General features: G+C 36.8%; 1 protein-coding gene across 8 annotated transcripts in view; it reads left to right on the top strand.

Moving 5' to 3' along the window:
* The window catches only part of KDM6A (lysine demethylase 6A), a 175506-nt gene that overhangs the window by 53998 nt on the left and 97853 nt on the right, over positions 1-23655 (top strand). For all 8 annotated transcript variants that reach the window (XR_004900873.1, XM_028522707.2, XM_028522705.2 and 5 more), the window contains exons 3-4: positions 1942-2050; positions 13401-13450. Coding sequence is in view for 7 of the 8 variants with exons in the window: in XM_028522707.2 (XP_028378508.1) it covers positions 1942-2050; positions 13401-13450 (159 nt within the window). In the remaining variant the exon portion in view is untranslated. The remainder of the gene's footprint in view (positions 1-1941; positions 2051-13400; positions 13451-23655) is intronic.

Raw genomic sequence — 23655 nt, forward strand, 5'->3', positions numbered from 1 at the left:
GAGCATGACTTACTTCAGGGCTCTGGTGCCTGATGAGTCTGCCCCTTTAGTGTGTTGCTTGTTGAGGTGGTTGGGTGGTGCTTTGATGTCTTCTGAAGCTGTCCCAGGTGCAATGGCTCTGGGGGCTTCTGGGAGTTGCAGGCCGAGGTCAGCCACCACCTACCTGTGTTTTGCCTGAGGCCTACCTGCATGAGCTAAAAAGTGATCTGCAGACGGCTGCTACTTGTGCTGGGCTTGGAAGTGCTCAGGAGAGGCCAAGCTGCTAACAAAGGTGAACTTCTGGTAGTGCTGGGTCTGTGCCGCTTGTTGAGAGGTACCGGTCATGCTGGGGCCAGATGCTGCTTGTTTGAGAAATTTTAGGAAAATTTAAAGCATGAGCCAGGACAGGACATTAGTATGGAAAAGCCACTGGAAACAGTTTGAGTAGGCCAGCAAGTTGAGTTGGGCAGTGTCTCAGGGAATCACCAGGGTGGGGCAAACAGTGATAGCCAGGTGATGGATACTTACACACGGCTTCTGCTTGCCAGCTCTGTGGGGGAAAGCCTCAGAAATGGAATGCTAGCATTTCTGTCTGGAAGAAAGCCACCCTGCTGGACTTTGCCCCAATGCCATACAGTTCAGTTTCTTTCCATATCTGTGTGGTGCACTTCGAGCTGCTGTCCCAGTGATGGAGATGAAGTGAGAGAGTCTGAGTAAGTTTTGCACGTGCCCTTTAAGAGGAAGCCTGGGATTCAGAAGTGCTCTATCTCACTCAGCCACAATCCCTACCTGTATTTATAGCTAGAAGTTGTGAACACTTCCCTGCCTGGCACTAGAACCCTGGGTGCAGGTCCTGGTGTGGGGTTGGGACTCCTCATTTCTCAGGGGCTACCTCTGCAATCAAGATATCCCTACCAACTTTCATCTGCCACATGCGGGTGTGGGACCTGCCCGTTTCGTGTCTCTGCCCCTCCTACAAGTCTGGATGTGGCTTCTATATATCCTTAGTTGTAGAACTTCCATTCAGTTAGATTTCAGGCGATTCTGAATGATGGTTGTTCTGTAGTTTAGTTGTAATTTTGATGTGGTTGTTGGAGGATGTGAATACTGCATTTACCTACCCTGCTATCTTGACCGGAAACCCTTGAGGTTTTCTAATATTATTCCTTTTGTCAGCCTTTTGAGTGTTATTAAAACTCAAGACATAGTGAGGATATCCAGGCTCTCCTGTAGCTAATGACAACTGGAATTTGTCAGACTCCAGAATTCTGTTTTTTCCATTGTTCATTTTTTCATACTGTCTCCTGGATTTAAAGAAGAAGAAAAAGATACACTTAAAATATTATTTATTTTTCCTTCAGGGAAGGAACGGTGAGAGTGAGCGCATAAGCATGTATTGGAGTTGGGGGAAAGATTAGGAATAGAATTAGAGTTGGTGGGTTTGAAGTATATCATGAGAAGACAAATGCAAGGCAATTTATGGTAGTTTAAACTGGTAGAGGTTATGGCAAAAAGTAGCTATTAAGTATGGTAGTTATTAATATTACTCTGGAGATTCTATGAATTCTCACATAACTTAATAAAGTTCTTTCCATCTATGGGGAAAGATGAATATTACTTATTTATAGCAACAGGGACCACAGTAATAATTCATAAGTAATTCACAGTAATAATTCGTAAGATTTATAACTTACGAATAATGTTATCAAAGTGCTCCTATGTTATCTTACTAGGCAAGCATTTCCATTTTATAGATAGGAAAAGCTCTTATGCCATAACCAGTGGCTCTTTTAATAAATACTTAGGTGTTCTAAGGTATGCTGCATTGACTGTGTCTGTGGTAGAAGTGAAATATATTGATTTCTTGGGTAATTGAATGGAAAATATGTGCATTATCTCAGGAAGGAAATGCATTTTCCGGTTTTGTCTTTTTCCTAAATGCTTTATTTTTTTTATTTCTAGGCTGTTCGCTGCTACGAATCTCTAATCTTAAAAGCTGAAGGCAAAGTGGAGTCTGATTTCTTTTGTCAGTTAGGTCACTTCAACCTCTTATTGGAAGATTATCCAAAAGGTAAGTTTTCCCTTGTTAATTACTGTTTGATTTATATATGCCTTTAAAATTATTGAAATTGTTTGTACTCTTTTTATCAAGGATACTATCATTTTTATGTCTAAGAATTTCTAAACTTATGAACATCTTAATGAGAAAAAAAGTATGATAGATGGAAATGTGAAGAATTCATGTAACTCCATGTAGATAATCAATAAGTTGACTATTTAGTTAAACTGATTACCACTTACATGTACACTACTACCATTTTGTTCTGCCCTGTGAAAAATCCCTACCCTTAAAGGCTGTATACCATAGCAGAAAGTGAGCCACTGGTGGATACTTTAGGAAAGTAACACAAACTGAGCAATTCTCTTCTTTATCCTGCCTATAAAACTTTCATTTTAGGTAGAAAATATTTAAACAAACAATCTGGTCTGTAGCCATGTTATTGTAGAGATAGGGAACACAGTTGATCACATATGAACTTGAGCATTAAACAATGTTTTTTATTAACTTGGTTTTTTTTTCCTATTAGATTTAAGTAACTAGAGGTAGTCCCTCAAAATGTGTCCTTTTTATGATACCAAACTGCTGACCCAGACCATTTCTCACTTAGAAAGATAAAAGTACCTCCAAATACTGCCTCCCTCATTACTAAAGGCAAAATCCATAGCAATGAAAAACTGTATCCTTATAAGCAATGTTTAAAGTCTTAAGTCAGAGTTGGTGAGTTTTCTTTTTTGTCTTTCTTGGGTGGAATCATAATACTCCATTTTAGGATATATATATATATATATATATATATATATATATATAGTACAGGAACATCTTATTTATGCTTATTTTCCACATACATGTTTAGTGTGCTGAACAACTGGTAGGTTATTTCAGGGCTAGCATGAAGGATTGTTTGTGTTTAATTTTGATGTTTTATTATGCCACTTTTGTATTAAGTCAAGTGAACACTTTACTAATGAAAATGTAATTTTAGTTTGAGACAGGTGTAACCTATAGGGTTTGTAGTTAGGCCTTTTTTTATAGCTCATCTCTATTATTTACAGTTGTATAACCATTAAAAGATTATATATACATCCCTGAGCTTCTGTTTTCTTTCTTTTTTCTTTTTTTTTTTTTAAGATTTATTTTATTTTTAGACAGGGGAAGGGAGGGAAAAAACATCAATGTGTGGTTGCCTCTTGTGCACACCCTACTGGAGACCTGGCCCACAGTCCAGGCATGTGCCCTGACTGGGAATGGAACCAGTGACTCCTTGCTTCACAGGCTGGTACTCAATCCATTGAACCACACCAGCCAGGGCTAATGCAAAACTTTTTAGGCTGCTTGTGACCTGTAAGGAAATAACTTGGATTAAATGGCTCGATGTCACAGTCTCTTAGGGTATGGTCAAGTAAGGATTAGAACCCAGATTTGCCTAAAGCATCTTTTTACTTTTCCTTCTATATCCTGTTGTTTATCTGGTGGCTCTCATTTGATAATGTTGACTATCCCTTCATTTTAACACAAGAAGTACACTTATTTAATGTTTACACACATATTTTCATTGTTTAAAGGAAAATGTTAAGATATGTATAACCATAAAAGGTCAGGAGGCAGCCTGAGAGCAGGAGCTGTGTTTGTTCACTTCTGTATTTCACTGCATCTAACCTGGTGTTAGTGACTTAATATTTAAGAAATATTATGTGAGTATGTTAATGACCCATTGATATTTTACCATCTAGATGCAGATCTTTTAAAGTCATTTTTGGTACAAATCTTTAGAGACTTCTATTACAATAAATTTTCAGTATTTAAAAATTTAAATTAACCACACAACTTTCTTTAACCCAGTATATCATATTAATTTCTCTATCTCGTATAGCATTTCAGTTTTCTTAAATAGTATTCTATCATATAGATGGAAGAGTTCCCTGTTGGCTGTGTAGACTCTTTTTTTCTATTAACATAGTTACTGTCTTGTCTGTTTTGGTAGCTAAATCTTTGTGCACATGTCTATATTCTTAGAAGAAATACTTTGGTATGATAGGTTTTACTGAGTGAAAGGAGATAAATATATATATATATAAAATTAAAACTTTTGACAGATAATGCTAAACGATGCTACAAGAGACTTCTACTAATTTATACTTACAGTACTAACAGAATGATAAAACTTCCTGTTTTCATGAACTCTTCCCACTATTGGGTATTTCCCTTATCACTACTGATATCACCATTTAAATTCATTATATTTTCTATGTTTTTTTAATCTAACAAGACTAAAAGGGCTTACTTAAAAACAAGTTTTTTTTTTTAAAAAAGATTTAATTTATTTATTTTTAGAGAGAGGAGAAGGGAGGGAGAAAGGGAGAGAGAAACATTGATCAGCGGAGAAAAACATCAATCAGTTGCCTCTTGAATATCCTCAACCAGGGACCTAGCTTGTAACCCAGGCATGTGCCCTGACCAGGAATTGAACTGGCAACCTTTCCATTTGCAGGATAATGCCCAACCTGCTGTGAGCCATACTAGTGAGGGTGAAAACAAAATATTTAAAACTCATTATGAAAAAATAATTAGAAGTTTGTCCATAAAGTTGGTTCCGCATAGTAAAACAATCTGAACTTTGGAAATTGGTTGATAAAGAGTTACTGTTAATATGTTTGGGGGACATGGGTGGATGTGGAGAAAGGGGGAAAGAAAAGTGGGGACACTGTAATAGCATAAGCAATAGAATATAATAAAAAATATGTTTGGGCACAGCATTCTTGGTTATGTGGCAAAAGAAAACAGGTTTTGCCTGAAGTAAGTCAAAACAATTTCCTAGTGGGATAAAGGAGGATTCCTGGAGCCAATAAAGAACTCAGGGATAACAAAGTGAAGAGGTTAGATGATTTAGGGAAGGGGGAACTCAGTTATACATATGCTGCAATCATTATTGAAACAGATTTTAAGCATTACAAGGATATCCAAACAAATGGTTTCCCTTATTCTATTGAGGACCTTAGAAAAATCTAGTGAGGGCGGCCTAGGAGTTCTTTTTTCCCTGGCTAGGTAACTGACATAAAGATTAGAAATAAGGTCTGTGATTTGGTTAAAAGGATTTCACGAGAGACTCTGGTGATGGGTATTTGTATAGTCTTTGAGGCTTTAATGATTTATTTGGATTAGGAAACAAAATATGGTAGGATTTTTTGTAAAATAGGATGCTAAGCCTAATGGGGTACAGTATAGTTATTGAGAAATGTATAAAGGAATTGAGAAGTCTAATTTACAAATTGGTGCTTGAAATTTGGACCATTTACTTTTGTGAGTTTGAATTTCAGGGTTCCTGTTTATTTCTCATTTCACCGTGTTAGAGTATGGATGCCATGTTTCTCCCAGCTGATAATCACATAGGCTTCTAACATCTCAGTTTCAGTTACTTTACAGGACATTATACTATCTCTTTAAGGCACAGGTAGTAAACACAAGGCCCGTGGACCAAATCCGGCCCTACACTTTGTTATATCTAGCCTGGCACCTTGTTTCTACCTGGTGACAGCGCTGAGCTCTTGCCCCTAGTTAAGGAGTAGTTACGTTTATACAGTCCTAAAATTACATTGGCTTTTTGAAGGCAACTGTAAGGCTGATGTGGCCCCTGGTGAAAATGAGTTTGACACCCCTGCCTTAAGGGTTCCTCTAATTCTAAAATGGGAATTTTATGAAATCATGTAATTTATGTTATTGTTGAGGTTACTGAAAATCCTTCAAACTTGTTGAAATTCTGTAACATCAATAAGAGTGCAGTTCAGGCTTCATATGATACTGCATAAAATTGTTAGGGATCCAGGCACAAATATCAAGGATCTCATTATTCTAGCTTAAACAGTAAGGTGCTGTATTGCTCACATAATTAGTTCATTGATGAGTTGTGTGCTAGATATAGTTCAAAGTCTAGAAGTACCCAGGTACTTTGTTTCCTTTGCTTGCTTTATGGGCTTCATCCTAAGAATAGTTACCTTTACAGTGGCAGTTAATGATATGTGTTTCCTTGTTCACATCCAGCAGTAGAGAGAGACACCTATTCCACAACTTATGTATAGATCAGTAGATGAGTAAATAATTAAAGAATTTTTTCTTCAATTACAGTTGATGTTCAAAATTATGTTAGTTTCAGGTGTACAACCCAGTGTGTAGGCATTTATATAACTACAAAATAATCACTCTGATAAATCTAGTACCCATCTTACACCATACAATATTACTGACTATATTTCCTATGCCACACTTTACATCCCCATGACTATTCTGTAACTACTAATTTGTACTTCCTAACCCCTTCACCTTTCTCACCCATTCCCCCAACCCCCACCTGACAACTGTCAATGATCTCTGAATCTCTGAATCTGTTTCTGTTCTGCCTATTCATTTTTTATATTCCACATATAAGTGAAATCATGACATTTGTTTTTTCCATCTGACTTATTTTACTCAACACAATGTTCTATCCATATTGCAGATGGCACGATTTCATTCTTTTTTTGTGACTGAGTTATATTCCATTGTATATATGCACTACTTCTTCCTTCATCTACTGCTGGATACTTAGACTTTCATATCTTGGCTATTGTAAATAATGCTGCGATGAATATATATCTTTTTGATTTAGTGTTTTGGTTTTTGGATGTAGATGTCTTTTTGGTTTGGTGTTTTGGGTTTCTTTGGATGAATATCGAGAAGTGGAATTGTTGGGTCCTTCTTTGATAGCCTTTGTTTTAAAGTGTATTTTGTCTGCTATATGTATTGCTACCCCACCTTTTTTTGTTTGTTTCCGTTTTCATGAAATACCATTTCCCATCCCATTCAGTCTGTGTATCTTTCAGTCTGAAGTGAGTGTCTTGTAGAAAGCATATTTAAGTGTTTTGTACTGTTATGCATTCATTCACCTGTCTTTTGATGGGAACAGTTAAACCATTTGCGTGTAGAATAAGTATTTATTGCCATTTTATTTGTATTTTTAATCTTTTTCTTAAAGAACACCCCTTAACATTTCTTGTAATACAAGTTTCTTGGTGATGAACTCCTTTACCTTGTTCTTGTCTGGGAAGTTCTTTCTCTGTCCTTCAATTCCAGATTGAGAGCCTTGCTGGGTAGAGTAATCTTGGTTGTAGGTCCTTGAATTTCACCACTTTCAATGTTTCATGTCAGTCCTGTTGGTTTACAAAGTCTCCCTTAAGAAATCAGCTGACAGTTTGTGGGAGCTCCATTGTAGGTAACTAACTGCTTTCCTCTTGCTGCTTTTAAGATTCTCTCTTTGTCTTTAACCTTTCTTCTTATTTTTTGTTTTTTAAAAATTGATTTTATTTTTCATTTTTAAATTATATTATATTGATTATGCTATTACAGTTGTCCCAATTTTTCTCCCTTTGTGCCCCTCCACCCAGCACCCCACTCCCTCAGGCAGTCCCCACACCATTGTTCATGTCTATGGGACATGCATATAAGTTCTTTGGCTTCTCCATTTCTTATACTATACTGTATTTTATATCCCCATGTCTGTTCTTTTAACTACCTATTTGTACTTTTTAATCCCCTCACCTCTTCAATCATTCTCTCCATATACCTCTCCCATCTGGCAACCATCAAAATGTTTTCCATGTCTACGATTCTGTCTGTGTTCTTTTCAGTTGCTTAGTTTTTTAGGTTCCTATATCTATCTATCTATCTATCTATCTATCTATCTATCTATAGATAGATAGATATATAGTCATTTTATTGTTCATAGTTTTGATCTTCTTTTTCTTAAGTCCTTTTAACATTTCATAAAATACTGGTTTGGTGATGATGAACTCCTTTAGTTTTTTTCTTGTCTGGGAAGTTCTTTATCTGCCCTTTGGTTCTGAATGATCCTTGCTGGGTAGAGCAGTATTGGCTATAGGTCCCTGCTTTTCATAGCTGAGTATTTCTTGCCAATCCCTTCCAGCCTGCAAAATTACTTCTGAGACATCAGCTGACAGTCTTATGGGAACTCCCCTTTAGGTAACTGCTTTTCTCTTGCTGCTTTTAAGATTCTCTCTTTATCTTTAACCTTTGACATTTTAATTATGATGTGTCTTGGAGTGGGCCTCTCTGCATCCATCTTGTTTGGGACTCTCTGTGCTTCCTGGATTTGCATGTTTATTTCATTCACCAAATTAGGGAAGTTTTCTTTCATTATATTTTTTAAGTAGATTTCTAATTTCTTGCTGTTTCTCCTCTCCTTCTGGTGCACCTATGATACGAATGTTGGAGTGCTTGAAGTTGTCCTAGAGGCTGCTTAAATGATCCTTGTGTTTTGGGATTCTTTTTACTTCTTGTTCTGATTGATAGTTTTTGCTTCCTTATGTTCCAAATCATTGATTTGATTCTCGGTTTCATCCACTTTATTGTTGTTTCCCTGTAACTTGTTCTTTATTTCAATTAGTGTATCCTTTGTTTCTGAATAGATCTTTCTTATATTGCTGAGGGCCTTACTAAGTTCCTTGAGCATCCTTATAACTAGTGTTTTGAACTCTGCATGTGATAGCTTGCTCATTTACATTTCGTTTGGTTCTTTTTTAGGAGTTTTCATTTGGCAATGTGGTTTTTTTTTTTCTCCTCATTTTGTCAGCCTCCCTGTGTTTGTTTCTATGTATTAGGTAGAACTGCTATGACTCCCTGTGTTGGTAGTGTGGCCTAATGTAGTAGGTGTCCTGTAGGGTCCAGTGGCACAGCCTCCCCTTCACCCAAGGTGGGTACTCAGGGTGCACCTTTCATGTGACTGAGTACACCCTCCTCTTATAGTTGAGCCTCGGTTGCTGTTGGCAGGTCAATGGAAGGGATTTACCCAGGCTAGTCAGTTGCAAGGACTGGCTGTGACTACTAACCACTAACCTGTCCCTTCCGTGGAGGATCAGCTGTACAGTGGCAAGGTGGTGGTGCTCTGATGTGGTGTGTAGCTGTCCACTAGGCACATTGCTCTGGGGTTTCCCGTGTGGTGCAGGTCAAGGTTAGCCCCAACCAGTATTTTGCCCAGGTCTTTCCTGCCTGAGCTCTAAAGCAATCTGGGATGGTTGCTCCTTGTGCTGGACTTGGAGATTCCCAGGAGAGGCCAAGCTGTGCATCTAGACTGGTTGCTGCTACTGCCAGGCCATAGGCCACTTAGTAAAAGATATAGAGGCTGGGGGTCATTGAAGTTGGCTCTTGCTTATTTGAAAGGAGTTAGGAAGTTGTGAAACATGAGCCAAGAGCAGCCATTTACATGGAAAAGCAGCTTGAGTGGGCTCAAGTAAGTCAAGTAAGTGGGACAGAGTCTCTGGGGATCTCCAGGGTGGGGCAAGCAGTGTTAGCCATGTTGATGGAGTCTCAGATATGGCATCAGCCTGACAGCTCTGTGGCTCTGTGGGAGGAGGGTTCAGAAAAGTGACAAAGTCTTCCTCCTGCCTTTCTTTCTGGGAGAAAGCTGTCCCCCAGTGCTTGCCTTGATGCCACACACTTCAGTTCCCCTCTGTAGGCCATTGGTGCCTTTCAAGCTGCTACCCCGGTGCTAGAGCTCAGAGGGAGTGAGTCTTAGTAAGTCTGTGTATGGGTTCTGTAAGAGGAACTGCTTGGGATTCCAGGAATTTCTTCTATTGACTCAATTTCTGTTGGTTTTTGCAGCTACTAGTTATGGGGACTTATTTTCCTGGCACTGGAACCATGGAGGCACAGCCTGCTGTGGGGCTGGGACTTCTCGTTTCTGAGATATCCCTCCTAGATTTTCATCCACCACATGGTGGATGTGAGACCAGTGTGTTCCTTGTCTCCACCCCTCCTATCAGTTTGGATGGATGTGGTTTCTTTAATTTTGTAGTTGTTAGACTTCCAGTCAACTTGATTTTTGATGGTTCTTAGTGATGGTTACCTATATTTTAGTTATAATTTTGATGTGGTTGTGTGAAGAGGCAGGACTTGTCTGCCTGTGCCACCATCTTGAGTGGAAGTCCTAACCTTTAGTATTTTAATTATGATGAGTTTGGTGTGGGCCTCTTTGGGTTCATTTTGTTTGGGACTGTGCTCTTCCAGGACTTGTATGTCTACTTCCTTGACCAGGTTAGTGTGTTTTCTGTCATTTTTTGAAAAAGGTTTTCAGATATTTGCTTTCTTCTCTTTCTGGCACCAACCCTCATCCCCCACCATGATGTGATTGTTGGTTTACTTCAAGTTGTCCCAGAGACTCCTTACACTATCCTCATTTTTTTGGATTCTTTTTCCTTTTTGCTATTGTGGTTGGCATTTCCTGCTTCCTTATCTTCCAAATCTCTGACTTGATCCTCTCCTTCCTTTACCATTGATTCTCTGTAACGTATGAGTATTCTTCATTTTAGTTCTTGTATTTTTCATTTCCAACTGGTTCTTTTTCTGTTTTCTATCTCCATATTTATTTTTCTTCTCTCTTTGTTAAATTTCTCACCAAGTTCATCTATTCTTCCTGTATGTTCCTTAACCATTTTTGGAACCATTGTTTTGAACTCTGCATCTGGTAGATGGCTTGTCTTCATTTTGTTTAGTTTTTTTTTTTTTTTTAAGTTCTTTCATTTGGGACTTATTTGTTTGTTTGTTTACTTATCTCCTCACTTTGGGCAGCCTCCCTGTGTTTGTTTCCAAGTGTTAGGTAGAGCTGCTACCTCTCCCAGTCTTGGCAGAGTGGCCTAAAGTAGTAGGTGTCCTGTAGGTCCCAGTGGCACAGCCTCCCCAGTCACTAAAGCTGAGCAGCCATTTGCATCCTACCCCCCAGGTGTTATATTTGAGTCTTAATTGTTTTGCATGTCAATAGGATGAATTTACCCCCAGGCCACTTAGCTGGGAGGACTAGTCACAATCAGTGGAGGACCTCCCATGTAGGGGCTAACCCTATGATGTAGAACTAGTTTCAGAGGGTTTCTAGTGCCAGATGAGTATGTCTCTTCAGTGTGTTGCTTGTGGAGGTGGTTGGGTGGTGCTTCAAGTGTGGTCTGAAGCTGTCTGTTGGGTGCTCTGGTCCCTGAACTTCCCAGGAGGTACAGACCAAGGTCAGCTTCTACAAGGCCTTGCCTGAGGTTATTTGGAATGAGCTACAAAGCAATCTGTAGGTGGCTGCTACTTATACTGTGCTTGCAGGTGCCAAGAGTCCCAGCTGTGAACCAAAGCTCCCTGCTTCTAGTGCCAGGTCTGGGGCTACTTTAGTAAGAGGTATGGAGCATGCTGAGGCCAGATATTGATAGTTTGGGGTTTGTGAAACAGATTTTAGAAAGGTCCACAGCATGATCCAAGGCAAGCCATTTTGAAGGGAAAAGCTACTGGGAAGGACTTAGGTGGACCTGCATATTGAATGGGGAGGGTCTAGGGGAATCACCAGGGCAGGGCAAACAATGCTAGACAGGTTGATAGAGATTCAGATATGGCACCCTCCTTTAAGCAAAGGAACAATGGCCTCTACTAGCACCTTTGTCTGGGAGAATGCTGCCTCTCAGCTCTTACTCTAAACCCAGACAATTCATTTTTTTTTTTTCCATATGTCCCTGGCACCTTTCTAGCTGCTGCCCTGGAGCTGGAGCTTGGAGTGAGTGAGTCCAAGTAAGTTTATGTACAAGCCCTTTAGGAATGATACTTGGAACTTCAGCAGCTCTTTGTTTCACTCAGCCACAATCCCCACTAGTTTTCACAACCAGAAGTTATGGGGACTCTTTTTCCTGGTGCAGGAACCTGGGGCTAGGACCCCTTGCTCCTCATGTGTACCTGTGCATCCAAGATACCCCTTCTGATTTTTTTAATGGCCACAGACAGGTTGTGGGACCAGCTGGTTCCACGTCTCTGCCCCAACTACCAGTCTTGACATCACTTCATCTTTACATCCTTGATTATAGGACTTCAGTCCAGCTAGATTCTAGGTAGTTTTGAATGATGGTTGTTCTGTAGTTTAGTTGTAATTTGGTTGTGGTAGGAGACAAGTACTGCATTTACCCACTCCACCATCTAAATCAGTGGTAATTTCTGAACACAAACCTTGTTTGACCATTGTGTACCAGCAAGTTTGATAGTTAGCTTGTTCTTTTTAGAAGACCATTAATTAATGACTTTCCTGAGCTAACTACATTCAGGAGTGTAGAACTAAAAAAGTGAGGATGGCTTGAAATCAACTCTTCACCGAAACTGGAAAAATTACAGTCTAAATGTCCTTCCAGTATAGGTTGGCTGGCATCATCTTTATGTAAAAGAGATGAACATTACTCAAATAACTTACTTGCTCAGATATGTGATGTTTTGGGTAACACTTCTCCAATTTGAACATTTTCAGAAATTTTTCTATGGTATTCATATATATTTAGACTACTTACTGATAAATATGAAAACATTACACATGGAATTTTAGAAAATGTCAATTTCCATTTTCTCCTACTTTTATCAGTATAAAATTTTATTCTCATTGAAAATATTACTTGAAAATCTTAACAGTCATTTTTAAAAATTGAGATATAATTGAAATAACAGTTTCAGGTGTATGACATTTGCTGTTTGTATATATTGGGCAATGATCACAGTAAATCTAGTTAACATCCATCACCAAATATAGTTATGAAAAATATTTTTTTGTTGTGATAAGAACTTTTAAGATTTACTCTCAGCAACTTTCAAATATAGTTACCATGTTGTACATTACATCCCCATGACTTATTTATTGCTTATCAGTTTTTTGAAAAGGGATCTCTCTACCAATTCTAATGTACATACATAACTTTTTGTTTACTTTTTAACCTCCTCACTGAGTTTTTCAAATGATAGGATCTTCTTTCATTTTTTTCAGAGCCCTTTATACTTTGGAGTGGATTTAGGGGTATAGGATGCACTATATTGGAATTGAGTTGGAGTAAGGTAATGTGGGGTGGTTTTCTTGTTGATTGTATGAAAGGAAGCTTCACAGACAAAACAGTTTCTTTGCCCTTTGAGGTTTTTGAGCTCTTACTCGTTCTTGGAAATAACATCCCTTGTGAGAACAAATAACCTATCATATTCTGGATTACTGTTGGAAAAATCTTAATTCTTTTAGGAGATTTGGTCTCTGAGGAAGGTCAAATTAATTCAAGAGGTAGCCTAGGTTCTGTTCAAGTGCAAATCTGAGATGTGATCATGTTTCTGCACCCTTGAAATCTGTATATTTGACATTTGTTAACATGTTTGACTATGAGCAGGGGTTCTCCAGATTTCTAAATTATTTGGTCTTAAATATCACTGTCTGCTGGGAGGTGGGTTTGGTGGGAAGCCTCTTATGCTTCTTTCAATATTTGATGTTTCTTATACTATTGATTTTGAAATGGGACATAATCATGACTCATACTTGTTTTTCTTCTTTCAGCATTATCTGCATACCAGAGGTACTACAGTTTACAATCTGACTACTGGAAGGTTAGTGCACATTTACATGCCTATTTCCTGTTTTTTTTGGGGGGGGGGGGAGGGCAGGTTACTACTTCTGGCAATACTCAAAATGAATTGTGCTTTTTTATATTGTTTGTTAAGTAATTTTGTTAATTATTTAAAAATTATTTTTAGAGAAAGGGATTGGGAAAGGAAAAATGAGTTTTCTTTGTGCTATCTTGTATAAATCACCTTGTATTTTATTAAAAGAATTAGATAACACTGATACAATCTATTGGGCAAAGATGATACTAAGTGTGAGAGGTTAAAGGCAAGCAAGGCCAAATGGCAACAGTATGATTCTTTATCAGGCTGAAAGGGAAGTCATAATTGGAAAGTTACAGTGGAAATTTTTTTTGGTACAGTCTGTCTATTATTAGAGCTCTGAGGACAATGGAACGTAACCATTTTTTAAAAGACCTACCTAAATGAAGAACTGTGTATGACTGTGACCATCTGTTTTCTTATTTTAAGCAGTACATATAGTTGCAGGTTACTCTTTTATATCATGTATACTTCACATGTAAATTTATTGGCCAGTGGTGTTTCCTTATCTGAATTGCTATTTCAGATTTTTTAGATGGATTTTATCTTTTTATTGCCTAGTTTATATTTCTTTTTTATTTGAAGTTTTAATGATATATTTTAGTAAAATATTTTAATGTATTAAATATCTTCTCTAGTCTATGGCTTTTTAAAAAAAGTTTATTGGAATTAATTTACATACCATAAAACTCAACTGCTTTAGCTGTGCAATTCATTGACTTTCAGTAAATTTTCATAATTGTGCAACCATAACCACAGTTTTATTTTAGGACATGCCCATTTCCTTATAATGAAACCTCATGCCCAAATCCTGGAAAGTGCTAATCTATTTTCTGTCTGTTTGTAGTTGTATTTTCAGGATATTTCATGTAAATGGAATCATAGAGCATGTGGCCTTTTGTGACTAGCTTCTTTCACTTAGCATATGTTTTCAGAGTTGATCATTTGTAGCATGTATTACACTTTATTGTTTTTTACTCTCTAATATTCTAGTGTATGGATATACCACCATTTATTTATCCATTCATCAGTTGATGGGCACTTTAGTTGTTTCCACTGTTTGCCTATTGTGAATAATGCTGCTGTGAACATTTGTGTACCAGTTTTTGTGTGGACATTTTCATTTCTCTTGGGTTGATTACCAGAAGTAGAATTGCTTGGTTATAGAGTAAATCTATGTTTAACATTTTTAGAAACTATTTTCCAGAGTGACCGTACCATTTTAATAGTCTCAACAATGGTTCCAGTAATTGTTCAGTTCTTCTTTTTAACTCCTTACCCAAAGATGTGTTTATTGATTTGAGAAAGAGAAAGAGGAGAAAGAGAAACATCGATCATTTGGTTGCTTTAAATACATGCCCCAACCAGGGATTGAACCTGCAACCTTTGGTGTATTGGACAATGCACCAGTCAGCTGAGCCACTCAGCCATAGCCATATCTTGAAGTGCAAAAGTTTTAAATTTTGATGACATCCAATTTTGCAGCATTTTATTTTATTGTTTGTGCTTTGGTACCTAAGAAATCTGCCTGATCTAAGGTCATGATGGCTATTTGTAGTTTTTTTTTTCTTTATTCATGTTGCTCATTTTTCTTTTGGTTCTTGGTTTTCTTTCTTTTTATATGCCCGTATTTTATGTATGAGTTATACTTATCCTCTATATGTGATACAAATTGCAGTTTATCATTTGTTATTTTATTTGTTTTGTGTGTTTCCTTTTGTCCATTCAGAAGTGTCTGTTTTTACCCCTGCAGAAGCTTATTTTTTTCTGTGTAGTCAAATTTATCAGTCTTTTCTTAAATTGCATCTGCATTTTGAATCATAAGACAGGTTTTTCCTCACTTCTAGGTATTAGAGAAATTCACCCACTTTTTTCATCTAGTACTTACAAGATTTTATTTTTTAATTTTAATTTCTGATCAGTTTGGGATTTATCCTTGATTTATAGTGTGAGGAATGTCCAAGTTTATTTTTTTCCTTATGAGTAATTATCTCAACACTGTTAGTTGTTAAAAAAAACACAAAACTATCTTTTCTTCCTCTAATTTAAAATGTTGCCTTAAATGTAAGCTAAATTTTTATATACTATTTTGTCTTGATTTTCTGGTCTATTTCCTTGGACCTGTTCATAAAGTCATACACTATTTAACTTACAGAAGGTTTATAATATGTTTTAATATATGGTTGTACTAGGGCACTATTGCCCCATTTGTTCTTTTTTTTTTTTTAATTTTTTTTATTTTAGAATTTTTCTGGCTATCCTTTTATTGTTTGTTTTCCCAGATAAGCTATCCAATTAACTTTAGCTCTACAAAAATATCTGGATTTTTAACTTTGGAATTTTTGAGGTATAATTTACATTATTTTAAGTGTACAAATTTGCAGCATTTAGGCAATTTATATGGGGTTGTATAATCATTACCACAAAATAAAGAACATTTCCATAACTCAGAGTGTTTCCCTTGTGCCCCTTTACAGTTGATTCCTACTTTTGACCCCTGCTCCCAGGCTTTTTATCACTCTAATTTTGTCTTTTCTAGAAGATCACCAAACTGGATCCAAATACCATTTATTCTTTTGCTTTGGATATTTTTCATTTAGCGTGCTGTTTTTGAGATTCTCCTATGCCGTGTGTATCAATATTGTGTTCCTTTTGTTGTTAAGTAGTGCTTCATAGAACAGTTACACCACAATTAATTTTTTTGTTTATCAGTTGATAATAGGGTTGTGTTCAAATTTGGGTAAAATGTGTATGAGGTACTATGAACATTATTTGTCTTTGTTAGAGCATAGGTTTTAATTTCTCTTGGTGTATATAACTAGGATTTGGAAATGTTGGGTCATATTGCAGTTGTAGGATTAATGCCAAACTGGTTTCCAAGGTGGCTGTACCATTTTAGATTTCAGTTAGCGATGTATGAGGTATATGAGGTTCTCACTTATTCCGCTTCTCTACTAGTATTTGGTATTGTCCTTTTTTAAACTTTAGACATTCTAGTAATTGATAGTTTTTCATTTTGGTTTTATCTGCATTTCCCTGATGACAGTGATATTGAGCATCTTGTATGTACTTTTGTCCTTTTGTATACTTTCTCTTCTTAATTACCTGTTCATATCCTTTGCTCACTTTTAACTTTTTATTGTCTTACTAATTGAGTTGTATAGGCTCTTTGCGATCTCGGGATAAAAGCCCTTTATCAGGTTTATGTTTTGGAAATATCTTCTCAGTCTGTGGCTTGCCTTTTCCTTTTCTTTGTGGCTTTTGAAGAGCAAATGTTTATTATTTTGATGAAGTTCATTTAATCACTTTTTTTATTGCTTGTGATTTTCGTGTTCTGTTAAGAAATTTTTGTCTACTCCAAGATTATAAAGATTTCTGCAGCTTTTGTTAATAGAAGTTCTGTGTTCACATTTATTATGTTTTGGTTTATGGTACACTTGAAGTTGTCAGGTTGTTCATGATGTGAGATAAGGATCAATGTATGGGCTCCCATACAGCCCTCCTCAGTCAAATTGATATCCACTAGTTACAGCATCATTTGTTGGAAAGACTATCCTTTTAAAATTGAATTGCCATTTTTTCTTTGACAAAAATCAATTGGCCATTTCATTTTGTGTATTTCTAGATCCTCTCTTATGTTTCAGTTATCTGTGTCTATTTTTAAGCCAATATCACACTGTTTTGTTACTGTAGTCTTGAAATCAAGCATTGTAAGTTCTCTTTGCGGTTTTTCAAACTTGTTTTGGTTTTTCTTGCCTTCCCATATAAAATTTAGAAGCAGTTTGTCGATTTCTCTTCCTAGGATTTTGATTGGTACCACATTGTATGCATAAACCAATTTGGGGAGAGTTTCTGTCTGCAATAATAATGCATTTGCTAGTCCATGAGCATAGTATGCCTCACCATTTATTTAGGTCTTCTTTAATTTCCCTCAGCAATGTTTTATAGTTTTATTGCACATTTTAAAGTTTATTTCTATTATTTTACTTTTTCGGATTGTGTTGTGATTGGAGGCATCGTAAAATTTCATTTTCAATTGTTGCTATTATACAGGAGCACAATAGATTATTATATACTTAAGCAGTCTGCTATTTAGGTAAATTACTACTTCTAGTGGGTTTGCTCTAGATTTCTTAGGATTTTCTATTCATCATGCTGTCTGCATGATGAAAAATTAAAAAATGATTTTTTCTTTTCTAATCTGTAGATATTCTTTAATATTTTTGTTGCCTTGTTTGATTAGCAAAGACCTTTCATACAGTGTTCAATACAAGGGGGCATCTTCGTGTTGATACTTATCTTTGGGGGAAAACATTCCATTTTCACCATTGAATATCATGTTAGCTGTAAAGTTTATGTAGATTAAGATTGAAGAAGTTCTCTTCTGTTACTAGTTTTACTTGAAGGTTTTTTCCCCACTCATTTATAATGAATATGTTTTGAATTTGTCAAATTGTTATTATTCATCTATGGAAATACTGTTGGAATTTTCTTTTTTAATGGGTTTATTGTTAATTATATTGCTTGATTTCTCAGATATTTTTTAGGTAAGCCTCATTTAGTCACATGCATTATGTTGTTGGCTTCAATGTAGTAATATTTTGTTAAGGATTTTTAACATTTTTGTTTCTAAGTGATGTTACTCTGTAATTTTCTTCATGTGACTTTGATTTTTATGTCAGGATAATTTTGGACTCATCAAATGAGTTGGGAATTGTTCTCTTCTCTGGTGTGTGTGTAGGGTTGGTATTATTTCTTCTTTAAATATTATGTAGAATTTATCATTAAAGTAATCTATCTCTGGGCCTACAGTTTTCTTAGTGGAGAGAAAGCTTATTAACTACAAATGCAGTTGTTTTTTTTTTTTTTTTTTTTTTTTTTTCAGTATACAAGGTCTGTCCAGAAAAAGTCAGGCCATTGTTAATACAACAAGAATGATTTGCAGAACATTGGTGTAACCTGGCAGCCAAGGAGAGTGGACTGGAATGTACATGTGTGAACAATGACAGCGTCACTGTAGTAGTCACTGGGGGCAATAGACGCCATTGAGTGAGCATGTGTACTGTGTAGCCATCACATTCAAAATGACTGAATGAGTAGAGCAATGAATCTGCATCAAATTTTGCATTAAGCTTGAACATTACTCTGGAAACTAAATGATTTGGAAGGCTGTAGCTATGGGCTACTGGTGATTGGCAGCTTCATCATGACAACACACCCGCTTATGCATCATGTCTCCTGCAGAGGTTTTTGGTGAAATATCAAATCACCCAGGTGACTCAGCCCTCCTAGATCCCAGATTTCACACCCTGTGACATCTGGCGCTTCCTGAAACTAAAATCACCTTTAAAAGGGAAGAGATGTGAGACCTTCAGTGAAGTTCAGGAAAATACGATTGGGCAGGTTATGGTGATTGGGAGAACTGTGTGAGACCCCAGGGTGCTTACTTTGAAGGAGACTGAGGTGTCATTGTCCTATGTGCAATGTTTTTTGTATCTTGTATCTTCTTCAATAAATGTCTCTTTCATAGTACATGGCTGGATATTTTCTGGACAGACCATATAATACAGTGATTCAAGTTTTCTGTTACTTGCGTTAGTTTTGTCTTTCAAGGAATTTGTCTATTTCATATAGCTGTCAGATCTACTACTGTTTTCCTCTTATAACTTATTTTCCTTTTAATAACCCTGGAATCTGAAGTGAAGTGTATCCTCTTTCATTCTTGATAATGGTAATTTGGTATTCTCTTTTTTCTTGATCAGCCTGGCTAGAGGTTTATTAACTTCATTGTTCTTTGCAAGGAATCCGTTTTTTTCTCCATGGATTTTTTTTCTTCAGTATTGTTTTTCTGCTTTATATTTCATAGATTTATTTATTTGATTCCTGATTGCCTTTATTATTTACTTCCGCTTTTTGTTTTTCTCTTCTATTATCCTAAGGTGGCGGTTTAGGTCATTGATTTTTCTATCTTTTTTTTCCTAACATAAGTACTTAAAGATACATACTTCTCTTAGTATTGCTTTAGGTGTATCTCACAAATTTTTATATTTTGTATTTTCATTATCATACATTTGAAAATGTTTTCTACTTCTCGTGTGCTTTCTTTTGATCCACAGTAGATGTATATTTGGCTCCCTATATGGTCAAAATATTTGGGTTAGTTTCAATATCTCATGATTAATTATTTTTAATTCTCCTTTATAGAACATACTCTGCGTTTATTCTTTTGAAACATATTGAGACTTATTTATTGCTTCAGCACAAGCAAACAAATGAAGATTTGCATTTGTTGGTAGGTAATTGTGGTTAGTAGTTGATTGTGGAATTGTTTTTTAATTTTGCTTTTTTCCCCTTTAATGTATTTTGAAGCTCTCTTATTATGCACATACACATTATGATTTTATTTTTACCTGATGAATTGAATTATTCATCAGTTATTCGGGAAAGAATTATTTGGCCAAAATGTCAATATTACTATGAAACTTCACAAACCACTTTTGACATGTTCGATTGGTCACAGCACCTTCTTCATAGACTGCACAAATCTTTTTTTGTGTATCAGTTGCATTTTTACCTTTCTTGAAATAATAAAGCATAATATGCCAAAAACATTGAGTATTTTCTATATTAAAATGGCTGCACAAAAAGTCACTAATTTTGATACGTATTTTTAAATGCATGCTGCTGTGACAGCTGTCACAATACAATCTAACAAAATTATTTTGAATAAAGATAACTGAGCACTACTGGAGCCATCTTAAGGAAAAAACGTAATGGACCTTTTTGGCCAATGCAGTACTTTGCTATGTGGATCAAAAGACCACTTGGGTTCTCTGTGTACCATTTATATACGTATATTCTAGTGGTGGAGGTAAACAGCATATATGTAATGGACATGGAGGATATTCATTTGGAAACATTTGTCAGAAGCCTCACTGTCTTTGGGCTTGGGAACGTGTAAGATACTACTTTCAGAAGGAAAAGGTGAGAGATGTGTTAAAGGATGGATAGGAAAAGTGAGTTGAAGGTGTTAAAGGATGGATAGGAAAAGTGAGTTGAAGGAATGATGACACTTTTTCAGCAGAGGAAGAAAACAGGTTTAAAAATCACAGAAATGTGTAAGGGCATATTTTATGCATAGATGTGCATGTTATTTGCCCTTATTGAAGTGATGGCTCTGAGATTTGGAAATATGAGGCAGTTATAAAATGAAGACTGTCATGACTCTTCAGAGAAGTTTAAAATAGAAAAGTGTCATGCTTTGAGTGTTTGAAAGCTCATTGGCAGTGGTGTGGAAGGTAGACTGAAATGGGGGAAGTGGAAGGGGAGGCTAGAATGTGGGAGGTGAGTTATGAAACTATTGAAACAGGTCAGGCAGACAAAGTTGAGGTTCTAAATTACCTAGAGAAAGGCAGTAGGAATAGAAATGGGATAGATTTAAAGGCTTTTAAATTATAAAACAAGCTTTGCGAATAGAATGAATGGTTTATTGGTGGGGAGGAAGTGAGAGAAGAAAAGGAGGACTACTTTTTGAGTTGACTGGTGAGATTGTTACCACTATCTAAACTCTTCAGTACCATTTAGAGCATCAGGCTTACCTGTTCAGTGGGGTTCAGCTGTTTATAGTATATGTGACAGGTAGAGGTAACCAAAAGCATTTGGAAATTCATTCCTGCAACTTTGGAATGCTTTTATTCACATACCCCTCACTTTGGTCCCCTAGAGGGCGAACAGCATATCGACGCACCCCCTCTCCCCTCTACATCTGTCACCAGCTATGTGGAATTAGTATCAGAGAAGAATAACATTGAGAAATTTGATATATTTTTTAATAGTTTGGCTTGATTGTAGTTTTCAATGATATCCCTGTATAAAAATATGATTGTCTTCAAAGGTGAGTGCTGAAGTATGGGATGCCTGGTGGTACTCTAATCAAGTTGCTATTCTACCCCCAAATTGGCAAACATTATAACAATATCTTGATAATCTCATCACTTACAATCAAGTTACCTACCCTAAATGACTATCTTTGGCTTTGATATGTATTGTCTTATGTTTTTAGAAGCTTGAATATTACATTTACTATTTATTCGCTTTCATGAATCCTACTCTCCCTTTGTCTGGGAAACAGCTGCCTTCTTACTGTTGCTGTTTACTGCTGCATGCTGGTAGAGTACTAGGTCTAAACTTTCCTCAAAAAATTCAAACCTTGGGAAATAGAAAATAGCTGTGGCCCGAGGTGGGGTAGGGGGCAATGGCTGATCTTAAACACACTGGCACTGTACTACTGCTTGCTGTCTTTAAAGCATGTTTTCCTTTAAAATCATATGTTCATTACTCACTCCATTCTCTGTCCAGTCTAGTTTTTACATAGGGCTACTGCTCATCACTTTTGGGAGTAAATAGCTTTTTTTCCCTTGCAACTTGGGTCTAGTGATTGGGGTCCTGCAAATTAACTAACAATGTAGAGATTAACATGAGAAAAGAGAAAGTTTATTTACATGTGCATGGTGGAGTTGCTTAGTAATGAGCAATTTCCTCCTTAGCCAGAGATAAAGTTTTACATACAAACCTAACAATACAAAGCAGGGTGTTAGTGCTTCATTGAGAAAATATGGAAGGTTCTGTTGAACTTACCAAAATGAGGTGGGGATGAGGGTAGCAGGGGAATAGGACTTCACTGACAAGGAAAGGAAGGTTCTGTTGTACTTTTTGATGATGATGAGTAGCTGAATTCACACTTTCTATTGCTAAGGGTCAGTATTTTTACAATCCATAAACTCCCATGGAGGGGGAGTCATTGGCAGCTGTATTTTCAGACGCTGCTTAAGTACAGTGTTTTTTTCTGTGACTGCTGGTTCAGTTTAAAGTAATTTTCATACAACTTGGGTGGACTGCTAATCCTTTCCATTGCTCTGGTGACTATTGCATACTAAAAGAAGGAGAAAGAAGAGGAAAGGAACCATTTAGGCAAACAAAGTTCAAGTTTTCCTAGAAACCCTGTGATAGAAAAATCTGCTTGTCTCACTGGCTAGAACTGTGTCACTTTGCCAACTTTTTCTCACTGATAGTAACCAGGAAAAAAGGAGGTTGGTCAATCAACAGTGCTTTCCATGGGATTTCATAGACATATTTAAGAAAATTTGGCAGGGGGAGGGTCAGAATGAGGCTGTTAACTTTTTATTTCATCTGTGTTATTCTACAGGTCACTGTTTTGTATAATTTAGCTCAGGGGTGTCAAACTCCTTTTCACTGGGAATGGGGGGCCTGCACATTCAGCCTGGAGGCTGCCTTCAAAGGACCAAATGTAATTTCAACTCCTTAACAGTTAAGGAATAATTAAATTTATGCAGTCCTAAAATTATTTCGGCCCTTTGAAGGCAACCTTGAGGCTGATGTGGCCCCCAGTGAAAATGAGTTTGACATCCCTGATTTAGCTCATCACTCTTGTTCTCCAGTCCACTTTCACATAGGTATGTTCCTAAATATAGAAGCAGAACTCTCAGTGCCCTTTTCTTCAATTTGGAAATAGTTTGGGGATACTGAGAGAAGTTGAGGAACAACAGGATAGAATAAGACGTGTAGTGTGTTAACTGCAAAGGACTGCAGAGTACTCCCTTCTCACGTCTGGGGTTGTATAGCCTGGAGTTCTGGTTTCAGAACATAGGGCATTCAGGAGTTAATTAGATGTGTAGGGAGGGGATCTTTGAAATCACCGCTATGAACTCTAGTATTGGTGAACTGCTAACTTAATGAACCACATCCTTGACAATAATTTTACTGTAAACAATATAGGAGACTGCAATATAAAATGATAATAAATTCATTGCTATAATTTCTTGATTTTGGGTTTTAATGGGTACTGTCATACAGTATAGGTCAGAGCTTGGCAAACTATTTTAAACAAAGATTTTATTTATTTTTAGAGAGGGGAAGGGAAGGAGATAGGGAAAAGGAAGGAGAAAGAGAGGGGGAGAAACATTGGTTGCCTCTCATATGCACCCCAACTAGGGAATAAACCTGAGCAGGCTTTTGCTTTGCAGAACAGTGCCCAACTGAGCTACAGTGGTGAGGGCTGGCAAACTTCTTTTGTTAAGGCCACAAAGTAAATATTTTAGGCTTTGTAATAAGCCAGTTAGTCTCTGTTG

The sequence above is a fragment of the Phyllostomus discolor genome, chromosome X (genome assembly GCF_004126475.2).
Source record: "Phyllostomus discolor isolate MPI-MPIP mPhyDis1 chromosome X, mPhyDis1.pri.v3, whole genome shotgun sequence".
NCBI lineage: Eukaryota > Metazoa > Chordata > Mammalia > Chiroptera > Phyllostomidae > Phyllostomus > Phyllostomus discolor.